This window comes from Hemitrygon akajei, chromosome 7 (assembly GCF_048418815.1).
Source record: "Hemitrygon akajei chromosome 7, sHemAka1.3, whole genome shotgun sequence".
NCBI classification, from domain to species: domain Eukaryota; kingdom Metazoa; phylum Chordata; class Chondrichthyes; order Myliobatiformes; family Dasyatidae; genus Hemitrygon; species Hemitrygon akajei.
This window is the reverse complement of record NC_133130.1, coordinates 44,247,047-44,260,337: the sequence shown is the minus strand read 5'-3', so window position 1 is coordinate 44,260,337 and position 13,291 is coordinate 44,247,047. Positions and strand designations below refer to the sequence as shown.

The 13,291-nt window shown below is 37.3% G+C and overlaps 1 protein-coding gene across 5 annotated transcripts in view; it reads left to right on the top strand.

The window, feature by feature from the left end:
- LOC140730394 (echinoderm microtubule-associated protein-like 4) overlaps positions 1-13,291 on the top strand; it is a 236,006-nt gene that overhangs the window by 152,001 nt on the left and 70,714 nt on the right. For all 5 annotated transcript variants that reach the window (XM_073050716.1, XM_073050715.1, XM_073050713.1 and 2 more), the window contains 4 exons: positions 3,269-3,338; positions 6,383-6,493; positions 10,213-10,308; positions 12,750-12,884. In XM_073050716.1, the coding sequence (XP_072906817.1) occupies positions 3,269-3,338; positions 6,383-6,493; positions 10,213-10,308; positions 12,750-12,884 (412 nt within the window). The remainder of the gene's footprint in view (positions 1-3,268; positions 3,339-6,382; positions 6,494-10,212; positions 10,309-12,749; positions 12,885-13,291) is intronic.

Below are 13,291 nucleotides of genomic sequence, written 5' to 3'. Positions count from 1 at the left end.
ATTGAATGGCCTAATTCTGGTCCTATGTCTTATGGTCTACGTTGATGCCTGGAGGCTGAGGTATTATGTACGACAGCATCCTAGACCCGGCCTTCTTTATCTGATCCATCACCAACATCAATTTCTTTTGTTAGTTGACACTTGCACAATTTTCACGTCATTCACAACTCCTTACCTAATATATTTTATGTAGCAAGGCCCAGATAACATTATCATGGACTAGTAAGCTGCAAGTAATATTAATGTCTCAAAAGTATCTGGCAATAATGATAACCATTTCCAATATGAGTGTCCATATTGACCTTGACTGGAATAAGTGACTCAGCTCATGACATCACAGTTTCCCACTGTTCATGAGCCTGAGTCAGGAGAGTTTCTTGAGTACTCTCCAGTTGCCTAGATGAGTGCAACTCCGTCAACATTCAGTATGCAACAGTATCCAAGACAAACTAGCCCACTTGATTGACACATTATCCAGCATCCAAATCATCCTTTCTTTCCTGCAATTGACATACCATGTTTACAAACTGTTGTTCACAAAATGTACTGCAATTACTTGCCTCAGGTATTCTTGACAGCATCTCGCAACACAAACTCTTAACTAATATGCTGAATAGGACAAGGGCAGCAGGTGCATGGAGCAGTAGGGTTCTCCACTAACTATTCCTACATTGTTGCTGGGTCCAATTCCTGGTACTCTTTCTTCACTTGGATTTTAGGAGTGCTTTCAACTGCGGTGTTTCAAAAAGATGTGACTCATCACCACAGCCCTGAGGGCACTAAAAGATGGGCAGTAAGTGCTTGCTTTGTCAGCACCACCCATAGCCTGAATAATAAATAAATCAAATATCTGTTTTATTTGATGAGTTGTATCTTTCAGGTAGTGATAAGATCAATGTGGTGTTTATGGGGAGTTTCTTTATTCAAGTTAATCTCAGAACTCTAATTTGTGCTGGCTGTAAACTTCAAATATTTCACACCTACAGACTCTCGGGAAGCTTTGTAGTTGGTTGCAAGAAGGTGCAAGGGTCTTACAAGCAGTACTGATATGTTCAAGCAAAAGCAGTTGTTTTATATCTGTACTGTACAGGGTTTGTGAAGTCTTCCTAGGAACTCAGTCTATGATCTGAGCTTTGAAAGCTGGAGTAGTTGGGGCAGGACAGTATTTTATCTGACTGATTATTGTCATATAAAAATGAGTTCAAATTTGCATCTTCTGTTTAAATTCTTGCCAGCAAATACATTTCCAAAGAATTGAATGTAAATCAACTTGACCTGAGTTACCTTGGGAACACCATAAGCTGGATCCTTTTGTGCAAGTTGCATCAGTTGTTCCAGACTATTGATTAAAGATTTCACCTCTGCCACTGGTTATTAGGTTGACTGAAGTATAACAGGTTTTTAATCATTTCCCATTTATTTTGAACCTGCTCGAAGGGCCAAACAAATGAAAGCAGCAGAACCAATCAAGCTGATTTGAGGTCCATGGAACCAGAACACAAAAGTCATCAAGTTTATTTGTAAAGCATTGGCTATAATCGGTGCCCTTTAGTAAGCATTGTGTAGGGATTTAAAAAGTTTACCCAGAATGTTACCAGGGATAAAGAGCAAGACTAGATAAAGGTTTATTTTTCCTATTTTTAGAGCAAAAACCATTAAGGATTTGCCCAAACTGTTGAAAACCATTACTTGTTTTGTAAATGACAGATTTTCTACGGGTGAATAGACTTGAAAACCAAAACAAATGAGAGTTGGAGGAAGGGCAAGGGAAAATATTTCTTGCAGTCTGGAATTGAATTCAATAGAGTTCAAGAATGAATTAGGAAAAGTACTTGAGGCAAAAGCAGTTACAAGACTTTGGGGAAAATACAGGGGGAGGTGTGGGACTAATGCTTCAAAGAACAAAGCAAATAACAAAATATTGCTTCCTCAAAGAACACTTGTATAATTTTTTGTGCAGAAAGTTGTGAACATTGACAATACACAAAGTTTTGTGTGTTTTTATTTTGGAGGGTGAGTTGGAATCTCTACAGGAAATTTTTGTGCCAAACTCTAAACATTTTATCACCCTACCAATTTGAAAATTGGCTCTCCCAATTTTCACTTAGGGCTGCCATTGTAGGGAGAGATTAGAAAATCCAAGACTAAGATGCAATTGTTGCTCATAGATTGAGGTGATGACCATCCTCCTAATTCTAACTTGCAAACTTTTCAATAAAGATTTATAAACTTGGTATGATATGATAACCTAACCAAATCCTGCCAGGTTGCTATTGAATTGGTTCAATTTACCATTTTACCAAATGGGTCTCATAACTGTGAAATTTCATAAAGTACCATTAATATTGTTCCTTTAGCTGTATCCTTTGCATCTTATTCAACTTTTTTGCCTGGCTAATATAACCTGCCTTCAACATTGAATAAAATTGGTAGGCGAGAACAGAGACCTGACTACGATTTAGCACTCTGTCTACCCCACTTAAATAGGTTCTGATCAAGGTTCATGGATTACTGGTGCATAAGACTGCACTTATTAGCAAATGCAGCAGAAAGGCAGTTAAGCAAAGTATTTGAAATGTTGCCAAAGTACCAAAGCTTGTTACGAATTGTATTGGCAAGTCGCTATGGTGTATCATTCGAAGAGTAAGTTAGTAAACATCTATGGTTTGTTCATGGTTTTGACACCTATAGATGAAATGTTTCCTGCTGACTGATGGCTATTTTATTTTTGTTTTTTGAATTTGAAAGCTAACATTAAATTTATCTCTAAAAATTACTTTTTATGTATTTCATATCTTTTGAATACTATATTAAACCAACACCCATGATGTGTGTTGTGCTTTTGGTTAAAGTGGGAAGTGGTGCCAGCGAGAATGTTGCTACTGAGAGTATATGGCAAAGCAAAGATTATAGAAAAAGCAGTGATAAACAACAAAAAAAAAAGAATTCATTAGCTGTTGTTTGCAATGCAGGAGCCACCAAAATGATTCTTTCACTGTCAGACTGATTTGCCAGTAAATATTTTCAAAGAAATAATCTCAAACCCGTAGAATGGTTTTGGTTCTAGTTTTTAATGTTTATTGTCATCGGTAGGTTCAAGTTTAACTTTTGGTATTTATTTATAATTTCAATTGGCATCAAATTCTGCTGTTGAATCAACCTTAAAGTGTTATAATATTGTATACCTTAAGGAATTATGCATGCTGCATTGTGTTATGTATTCAGAATATATTAAAGTATTTAATACCTTTTGGTTATTTTATTGCAGCCTTGCAGTTCATCCAGACAAAATCAAGATTGCAACAGGACAGATAGCTGGAGTAGACAAGGATGGAAGAGTAAGTTTTAGAATACTTCAGAATGAGAGCATATAATATGATGCAGTAAAGCCATAGGATTTTGATGCACCCTTTAAAAATGTAATGCGAATGACTAAAACAACTATTGGAGCAAGGGCAGGCGGAAAGGCCATCAGTCTTGCTCTGCCAGTTTAGTAAGGTCACAGCAGATGTGACTGTTAACTTCAACTCCATTTTCCATGCCTTTCTGCTGTAGTCATCTACCCTATCACTAAATTTTAATGTTTCTGATCCTCATTCTTAAAAACTCCACACTTCTTGGTCCCAATTGATTTAATTTTCTTCATTAGTCACTCATTTTGGCCTAAATATCAATATAGCATTTAGTTTTTAAAAAAAGGCATTGCAGAAATAATAGGACAGAAAGCTGATTTTACCTGATAACCAGTATCTTAGGAGTTCAAAAGAACTACAGACTGGTAGTTGGAGGTAAATTATAAAATCTGTTAATTTGTTAACATAATATTTTCACACTTGTGAAATAACAAGATTGGGCGGGGATGACAAAATTTAACAAGTTACCAAATTTCACAACATAATCCGGTGATATTAATCCTGATTTTGATGCAAGAAAAATTGTTTGACAAACCTGTAAACTTCTAAAATTCCAACAAGTAGAATAAATTTGGATGAGCTTGTATTGCTATTGTGTATTTCAACTTCCAGAAGGCATTTAATAAGGAGTCACAGCAGATACTAAACAAGTTCAGAGCTAATAGCATTGAGGGTAATTCACATTCAAGATTGTTTAATGTCATTTCCAGCACATAAGTGTAAAGGAGAACAAAATAATTGTTACTCTGGATCTGATACAGCACCAAAAAAAAACATATTAGATAAAGACACAATAATTAAAAATGCAATGAATATAAATACATAAGATAGCTTACATGCATTGATTGTATGTAATACACCGACATGGGATAATGATTAGTTAATCCTTGCTTGGTCAGAATAACATAGATAATTTTCTGTTTAGATGGTTAGTGGAATGTCACAGTATTCAGTGCTGAGGTGCTAACTTTTCTATATCTATAACTTCTATGAGAGGAACAAATATAGTTCAGGTTTGCTGATAATTCTAAGCTGTGTGGCAGCATGAATTGTGCTGAGTAAGGTGAGAGGCAATAAATGAGTGAGAGCGTGACAGATGATACATAATGTGGGGGAAAAAGTAAGGTAATACCATTAGGGGCAAACAAAATGTAAAGTTTGCAAATGATGAAAGATTTAAAGAAAAACATCAGAAGGTCAAGCAGCTTCTATGGGAAGAGAACCATAGCTGAGGTTCATTTTCTTGATTTTTAATCAGAGACAAATCAAGTTAGAAATCAAATCTAAACATGAAAGCCTGCAGGTGCTGTAAATTCAGGGCAATGCACACAAGTAGCTGCCACATGGCTTTTTTACTCTTAGACTCAATGTCCTAATCAATGAAGACAAGCATGTCACATGCCTTCTTTATCACCTGATCATTTTCGCGAAACTGTGGATTTGGACCTCAATATCCTTCTGTATATCAATGCTGTTAAGTGCCCCACCATTAATTATGTACTTTCTCCTTGCATTTGGCCTCTAACACTTCATAGCTGCTTGGATTAAACTCTGTGCAATTTTTCACTCATATGTAAAACTAATCTGTATCCTTTGACAGCCGTCTTCTTCACTGTACACAGCTCTACTTATCTGTAAATTTACTAATCTACCCATTTACACTTCTATCCAATTCATTTATGTATATCACAAGCAAAAGGCCTCAGCACCAATCCCTGCAGAACACTTCTGATAAGGGAGCTCCAACCAAACCAATACCCTTCACCACTCTGTCTTCTCTGGGTAAGCCAATTCTGATCTAAACTAGCAAGACACTATGGATCTTGTGCGTCTTAATCTTCTAGATCATTGTACTCTAAATAAAAGGAATTTAAATTTTCTACCTAGTCAGCATTGTCTGCCTCTATTTTAATCACATTACATTTACACTGAAAACTTTATTTACAATGCTTAGCATATCCTTTACCCCTGCCTTCTTAACTTGCTCTAACTTTGTTATATTCCAGCATGCAAATTATTTATCCCCGTCCTGAAATTCTCATTTGTCACATTTTATTAATTTGCCTCTTAAATGTGTCTTTATTGGGTGTACATCTCTTTAAAAAAAAGTAACTGCAGCTCTCTACTTTTAATAAAGTTTCCAAGTTTTCTCAGTTCTTTCATCATGACTCTCTTAGACATCTTCCATTCTTTCTCATTTAATTTCAGTTGTGGAAAATACCCCACAAAAGTAGGCACTTAGGCCCTCTGATTCCATGCCAAACAATGAGCACTCTTTTACTTTAATCCACCACCAAAGCAGTTTATTCTCTTTATTTTCTAATCAACTATTCCAACCCTCCCTCCCACCTTCTGATTCTAAAGACGCAATTTACAGTTGCCAACTAACCTTCCAATCTAGCATGTGGGAGTAAACCAGAGTACCAAAAGAAATCCCCACAGTAACAAGGAGAACATGTAAGCTCTACACACACAGCCCTGGATGTTGTGATCAGGCCTGTCATTGGAGCTATGAGGTTAAGGCTCTACTTGCTATTGTTTTTGTGATCCCCTTTTTTTCTATTCGACCTCTGACTGCTCCCCTCCAGCCTCTCCTGCCTTCCTCTACCAAGGTTTTGTGATTCTTGTCTGAAATCTAATGGTTGATGTTCAATAGCAGTTGATCAAAGTTGTATTAGTCTTCATTTATTATGAGCAATCTTTTGCCTTGGAGTCATTCCCAACTGGGAAGTCAGGGATCAAGTTTGTATATGATTCACCAGCTCACTGGGTAATCTTGGTAAGTTATTAGATGATTAGCTGAATGTTTCAATTTACTTTTAAAAATGTGATTGTGTCTAGGGTTTTCATAGCTTAATAGCCTTTTGGGTTTGGAGTGTTTTAAGGATATAGTATTGTTGTATTGTCCAAGCAATTGTTCATGTAATGCTCTTCCTTTTCAAAGCCTAAGCACAAGTATTTCAATTCAGCCCCTACAGCCTCATGTACGAGTATGGGATTCAGTTAGCCTTGCAACACTACAGATAATTGGCCTTGGAACTTTTGAACGGGGAGTTGGTTCATTGGCATTCTCAAAAGCTGTAAGTATGAAAGGAAAATTATATTATAATAAAATACTTTTGTAAATTACCATTACTAATTGCTTTAGGTTTGAATTCTTTTGGCTTGAATATTTGCTGATTGGAATACAAGAACTCAAGAAAATAGCAACAGAAACTGGCCAGTTGACCTCTCAAATATATGCACAGTACAATATGGTCATTACTTATTAGCAGACTCCTCATTCTACTATTCTATGCCAGTGCTCCATAGCATTCTGTTCCTTGATATTTTAAAAAAATCTTCTACTTCTTTAAATAGCCCAATCAGTAGAGCTAGTAGGACTTAATGTTTCAATCCCTATAATGAGTCGGCACTCTCGATGTTGGCAGTGGGCTTGGAGTGGTGACAAGAAGGTAGGTACCACATTGGGGTCATCAGGTGGGCACCCTCCTTTGACGTTTCGTTGATAAGCCCACGCTGTCTCCAGAGTGCTCAACGGTGCTACCTGGCATCCCAGATACACCCCCCTCAGTTCCATACCCTCCTGTCTTCATCCTGCAGCCCAGTTATTGTGTTTACTTTTAATCCAAATCCAATTACTGCTTTCTTCTGCTGCATTTGACAAGGACTTGATTGCTTGTTGGAGTGAATAACCCCTCACCCCCATCTTCTTCAATAGACTGGTCGTAGATGTGGCCACGAATCCCCTGCATCCCACTTCTACAGGGAAAATCTTGGTCTTCCAGCCGTTCTGGGCAGCTTCAGTTGCCAGTTCAGAGTACTTGGTCTTTTTCCTGTCATGAGCTTCTTCAATACCATCTTCCCATGGTACTGTCAATTCCACAACATATGCCAGCTTGGCTGTTGTGGACCACAGGACCATGTCTGGCTGGAGTGTTGTAGCCAAAATGTCTGGGGGAAACACAAGCTTCTTTCCAAGTCCACGTCCATCTTCCAATCCTGAGCAACCTGCAGAATGCTTACCTCTTTTGATGTTATATGGTGCTCTGGAGGTTGGCCTGCTGGTACAAATCGTGTAATGTGGGTATTTCCTGCCAACGTTTGTGGGAGAGCGTTTACGGTGGTTTGCCTCTGTTCCAAGATTGATGCCAGCTGTCTGAGAACTTGGTTATGCCACCAAGTATACAGCCCCTGGCTGAGGCTTGTGGTGCATCCTGTTAAAATGCGCCTTAGTGATCCAGGTACTTGCCAATGATCTAGCCCTGCAACCCTCTGGAACTGAGAATTCCAAGGTTTCACTATCCTCTGTGAGAAGAGACCATTGACCTTAGTTTTAAATTACTCCTCCCCATAACCTTGTAAGGATTTCCCCTCATTCAAGATTCTTTTGCTTGAAAAACTATTTATTTAACCTGCCACATCCTTTATTGATTCTATTTAATTCAATAAAATTTTGAATTCCATAGAATATAAATCACTTCTTAAAGCTTTTTGTAATTAGATAACCATTCGTCCACAGAATTAGCCTGGGGAATATCTTTAGGACTGCCTCAAACACCAGTATTGGTGATTTCAAGTTTTATTTCAGAGCTCGAGTTGAAGTATTATAACTTTTCCTTACTAATGTTTCAGAAACTGTTACTTCATAAAATGGTGCCTTGTATCTACCTCACGATGAATGCCTTTTTTCCCCCTGTGATTTGACATTCTTGTTATCTTACCTCTGAAATTAGGAGTGGACAATCATGAGCTTTGCCAATAATGTGATTCTTTATAAAGGTGGCCTTTCCTTTTGAAATATGCAAGCAAAAAAATTGCTCTGTTAAAAATTGATCCAGGTTTCTTATGATCAACATTAACACTACTTTGTTTATTCTGAGGAACCAGATTTGAAAATTCAGAGTTTCTCCTAATCTAATGCCATTCCCTTCCCAAAATGGCTTTATGTAGTCTTTAAGGAAAGAGAAAAAATAAATCTCTTTGGTTTGGTGGATGTTGAGCTATTCACAGCAGGAAGATCCAGGCTTTTGTCTCTGGATCTATGCTATCATCACAGTGCTCCATTCTCAATGTAGGAACCAAAATGAAATCTCAGGTTAATGATGGAAATAAAGAGAATGAGATCCAATTATCCCTCTTACCCAACCCTAGCTGATATTTTTATATTTGTTGGCAACCATCCTGGCAAATTTAAGTTTAAAATGAGTCAGCTAAATAACTCAAAAGATTTTTGATTTGACAATAAGATATTGCCAAGGACTTTCACCTTCAGACATGGATAATATCGCTGCTGATTGTCATGTATGTCATTAGTGATCCAGAAGCTATTATTACATATAACTGGACATATTATATCTAGAAAATAATTTGATTGCATGTTGTCAGTGCATTGAAGCAAGTTGAACTGTACAATTTAAATAGGCCCAGTGAATATTGTCAGCAGTACCATCACGAAAACTGGGATCAAAAGGGAATAAACCACTCTGGCTTGATTATTTTCACATAACATTTCCACCCAAATTTCACCTGTATGCTCATTTTAACATAGTAAAGCGTCTGAAAACTATCAGACATAATTTGACATCAAAGCATATACATAATATATCAGTGACTTAGATGAAAATGTGATGGTCTGATTAGCAAGTTTGCAGATGTCATGAAACTACGTGGTATTGCAGATGGCAAAGAAGATTGTCTAGGAATACAGCCAGGACCTACTATAAATTAGCTGTAAAATTAGGTGGAGCAGTGGCAGAATTTAATCCAGACAAGTGTGAGGTAATAGATTTTGGAAAATTCTGATATGATATGTAGAATGAGTGTCAGGCACCTTAAGATTGTTTAGGGACCTTTGGGTGTAAGTCTGTAGCTCTGTCAAGGTGGTGACGCAGAGTATTAGTACATTGCTTTCACAGGCCTAAGCATTGAACATAAGAGTGAGACATCATGTTGCAGCTTTACAAAATATTGGTTAGATCCCATTTGGAGTATTGTGTAATATTCTGGTCACCACAGTATGGGAAGAATGTAGTAGAAATAGAGGGAGTGCAGATGCAATTCACCTGGATATTGCCTGAGAAAGGAGGATGAATCCTGGCCATTCATGAAGAAGGCACACCGGCGGCTCTACTTAATTAGGGGTTTGTAGAGATTTGGTATGTCACCAAAGACTCTTGCAAATTTCTATGGATGTATGGTGCAGAACATTCTGACTGGTTGCTTCACAACCTGGCATGGAGTCTCCAATGTACAGAATTACAAGGGGCTGTGGAGGGTTTTAGACTCAGCTAGTCAGAACCATTGAGGACTTGTTCAAGATGCAGTGACTCAAGAAGGTGACATCCATCATTAAAGATGCTCACCATCTGGGGCATGCTCTCTTCATGCTACTACCTTCGAGGAAGAGCTTCAGGAGCCTGATGGTCTACACTCAATGTTTTAACCTTCTTCCCCTCCACTAATGATATGCTTAAAAGACATATGGGCAGGTACTTGGATAGGAAAAGCTAGAAGGATATGGGCCTAATGCTGCTTAATGGGATTACCGTTGATAGGTATTATGGTTGGAATGGATGAGCTGGCTGGAAAAGGCTGATTTATGTGCTTCTACACTAATGAAATAGTGACTTAATGGTGAAATTCATCAGTGTAACATCAATTTTATGTTAATAAGCTTGTAATATCTAATATATTCTGGACTAAATATATGTATACCTACTTATTTCTATGCCTTTCAACTTTATTTTATGAGCTTTTAAAAGGTGAAATTACTACTCCTTTTCATTAATTACTTTAGGATTCAGGAACTCATCTCTGCGTAGTGGATGACTCCAATGAGCACATGCTAACTGTATGGGAATGGCAGAAAAAGTCCAAAATTGCTGAAATAAAGGTATGTTTGATAGTTGCACGAAGATGAACGTTATCTTGCTAGTTTCACATTGACTTTCAGAGTTGCAAACTTAAATGTATGAAATGCTCATAATGTTCCTCATTTTATCTATGATAGTTCTGTATATCAGTGCTACTATATTGCATTAATTGGAGCAACATTAAAAGGTAAAATTAAAATGTAAAGTACTGGAAAATTTAACTAGTTGTGCAGAATTTGTAGTGAAAGAATTGATGTTTCAGGCATAGATCTCTGCATCATATAAATGGTTTGAGATCTGAAGCATCAACTATATCTCTTTTCAGAAGCTGTCTGACCTACTGATTATTTCCAGAATTTTAATTTTTTTTTAAACATCCTGCAATTTTTAAAAATGTTATTACATCTGAAATATTTACAAAGCTTAAAGTTGCCATATATAGTCAAAACTTACTAACCAATTAAGAAAACAAAAAAAAACTAAGGACTGCACCACCATTCAATAAGATTATTGGCTGATTAGATCTTGGATTCAGCTTGGTTTTTCCTCCTGTTTCCCCATAACCCTTTATCACTTAATATTTTAAAGATCTATCTTTGAGTCTTAAATCTCTTCCATGATTTCCCTTCCATATCTCTCTGTTGCAGGGAATTCCAGAGTTCCACAAACCTGAGATTTTAGCACTGTGCCACTAGTTCTATGTTCTGCATAAAGGGAAAGCATCCTCAGATACTCAAATATTTAAGAAACATTGTTCTTAAGATTAGTGGAAGTTTACAATGTTAGTGAAAATGGAAAATATTGACGTTTACTTTCATCTTCAGACTAGGCGTGTTAGAGAGAGCCCCTCTCTACAGCTGGACATAGCTGATGCTCTCAGTAGATTTTTTAAAAAGTTGTTATATTTCTGAGAATTTAACATTTTTGATTTTTTTTTAAGAATTCGAACAATTGTGAACTGTGTTTTATATATGCAACACATGCAAAATGCTGGAGGAACTCAGCAGGCCAGGCAACATCTATGGAAAAGAGTATAGTGGATGTTTCAGGCCAAGACCCTTCCTCAGGACTGAAGAAAAAGAGATGAAGTCAGAGTAAGAAGGTGGGGGAGAGGAAGAAACTCAAGGTGATAGGTGAAACCAGGAGGGGTGAAGTAAAGAGCTGGGAAGTTGATTGGTGAAAGAGATACAGGCTGGAGAAGGGGGAATCTGATAGGAGAGGACAGAAGGCCATGGAAAAAAGAAAAGGGGGAGGAGCACCAGAGGGAGGTGATAGACAGGTTAGGAGATGAGGTGTGAGAGAGAAGAGGAAAATGGAAGTGGGCAATGGTGTAAGGGGGTGGAGCATTGTCAGAAGTTGGAAAAATCAGTGTTCTTGCCATCAGGTTGGAGGCTACCCAGACGGAATATAAGGTGTTTCTCCTCCGACCTGGCTATGACCTCATCGCAATAGTAGAAGAGGCCTTGGATTGACATATCGGAATGGGAAGTGGAATTAAAATGGGTGGCCACTGAGAGATCTGGCTTTTTCTGGCAGGTGGAGCGTAGGTACTCGGTGAAGTGGTCTCCCAATGCACGTCAGGTCTCACTGATACACACCGATATTTTATCACAAAGGAGAGAAAATCTGCAGGTGCTGGAAATCCGAGCAACACACACAACACACAATGATATTATATGTTAAGATTTGTCATTTGACATAGAATTATAATCAGAATCAGGATTAGTATCACCAGCACTTGTTGTAAAATTTGTTGTTATGTGGCAGCAGTACAGTGCAATACATAATAAAAATTACAGTACAAATTACAGTAAGTATATATACTGTGTATATATAAAACAATTAAGTAGTACCAAAAGAGAGGTGAAAATATAGATATTTTAAAATTAATGATCCCCATTGTTATCCAGGAAAAATTAAGAGGTCGTACTGAGCTTACATTAGAAAGTTGATAAAAATCTGAGATGGTGGAAGACTAAAGTGAAAGCAGAAAATGCTGGATGTCTACAGCAGGTCAGACTGCATCTTTGGAAAGAGGAATTGTTTTAAATCAAATAATTTATTGAATGGAAAAAGCAAACCAGGCAGTATCAGTAACGTCAAGGCTTAAGTTCAGAAAGGGTCATCCACCCAAAATGCTAAATCAATTTCTCTCTCCATGGTTATTACTAAATGTTTCAAGCATTTTCTGATTAGATGGTTGATGCCACTTTCAAAAAGGAATGGGCAATAGCATCAAGAAAGATGGGTCCTTTCTAACAATATGTTCATATGTGAGAAAGATAAAATTGTTGGCAATGTTAATTTGACAATTATAACTTGTACTGTAATTAATCACAAAGCTTAAATTTATTCACATAGTTGATCATTCTGCTGTGTGATTATGAGAAAAGGTGTATCTTATTTTTATTTGTCGTTCCATAGAGTTAACGCAAAGCTTTTGTTGTTTTGTTTTGGACAGAGTACCAATGAGTCTGTGCTTGCTGCTGATTTTCACCCTACAGACCCCAACACAATAGTAACATGTGGCAAATCACATGTATTTTTCTGGACGTGGAATGGAAATTCCCTTGCGAGAAAACAGGGAATTTTTGGGGTAGGTTTAGAAATGTCAAACTAAACACAGGCATCCTTCCGCCATAACTTACTGCCTCCAATGACAAATTGTGGATGCAAACAGACAGCTTGCTCAGTTTTGTTCCGAAGGAAAGGTTGAGTTCTTTCCTGTTTTTTTTATGTGAATTAACAACATATTGCCTCAATCTTTCTTAGACACAACAAATTCCATCACTTCTAAGCCTCTTGCACCAAGGTAATCCCAATAAATATTGGGCAAACGAAAATCCCCCAACTATTATAACCCTATTGTTCTTGCACCTTTCTGTGATTTACTACATATCTGTTCCTCGAATTCCTACTTTCAATTGGGATGTCTATATTATAACTCCATCAAAGTGATCTGCCCTCTAATCATCTTAAATTCTATCCAAAAGGCCTCATTGG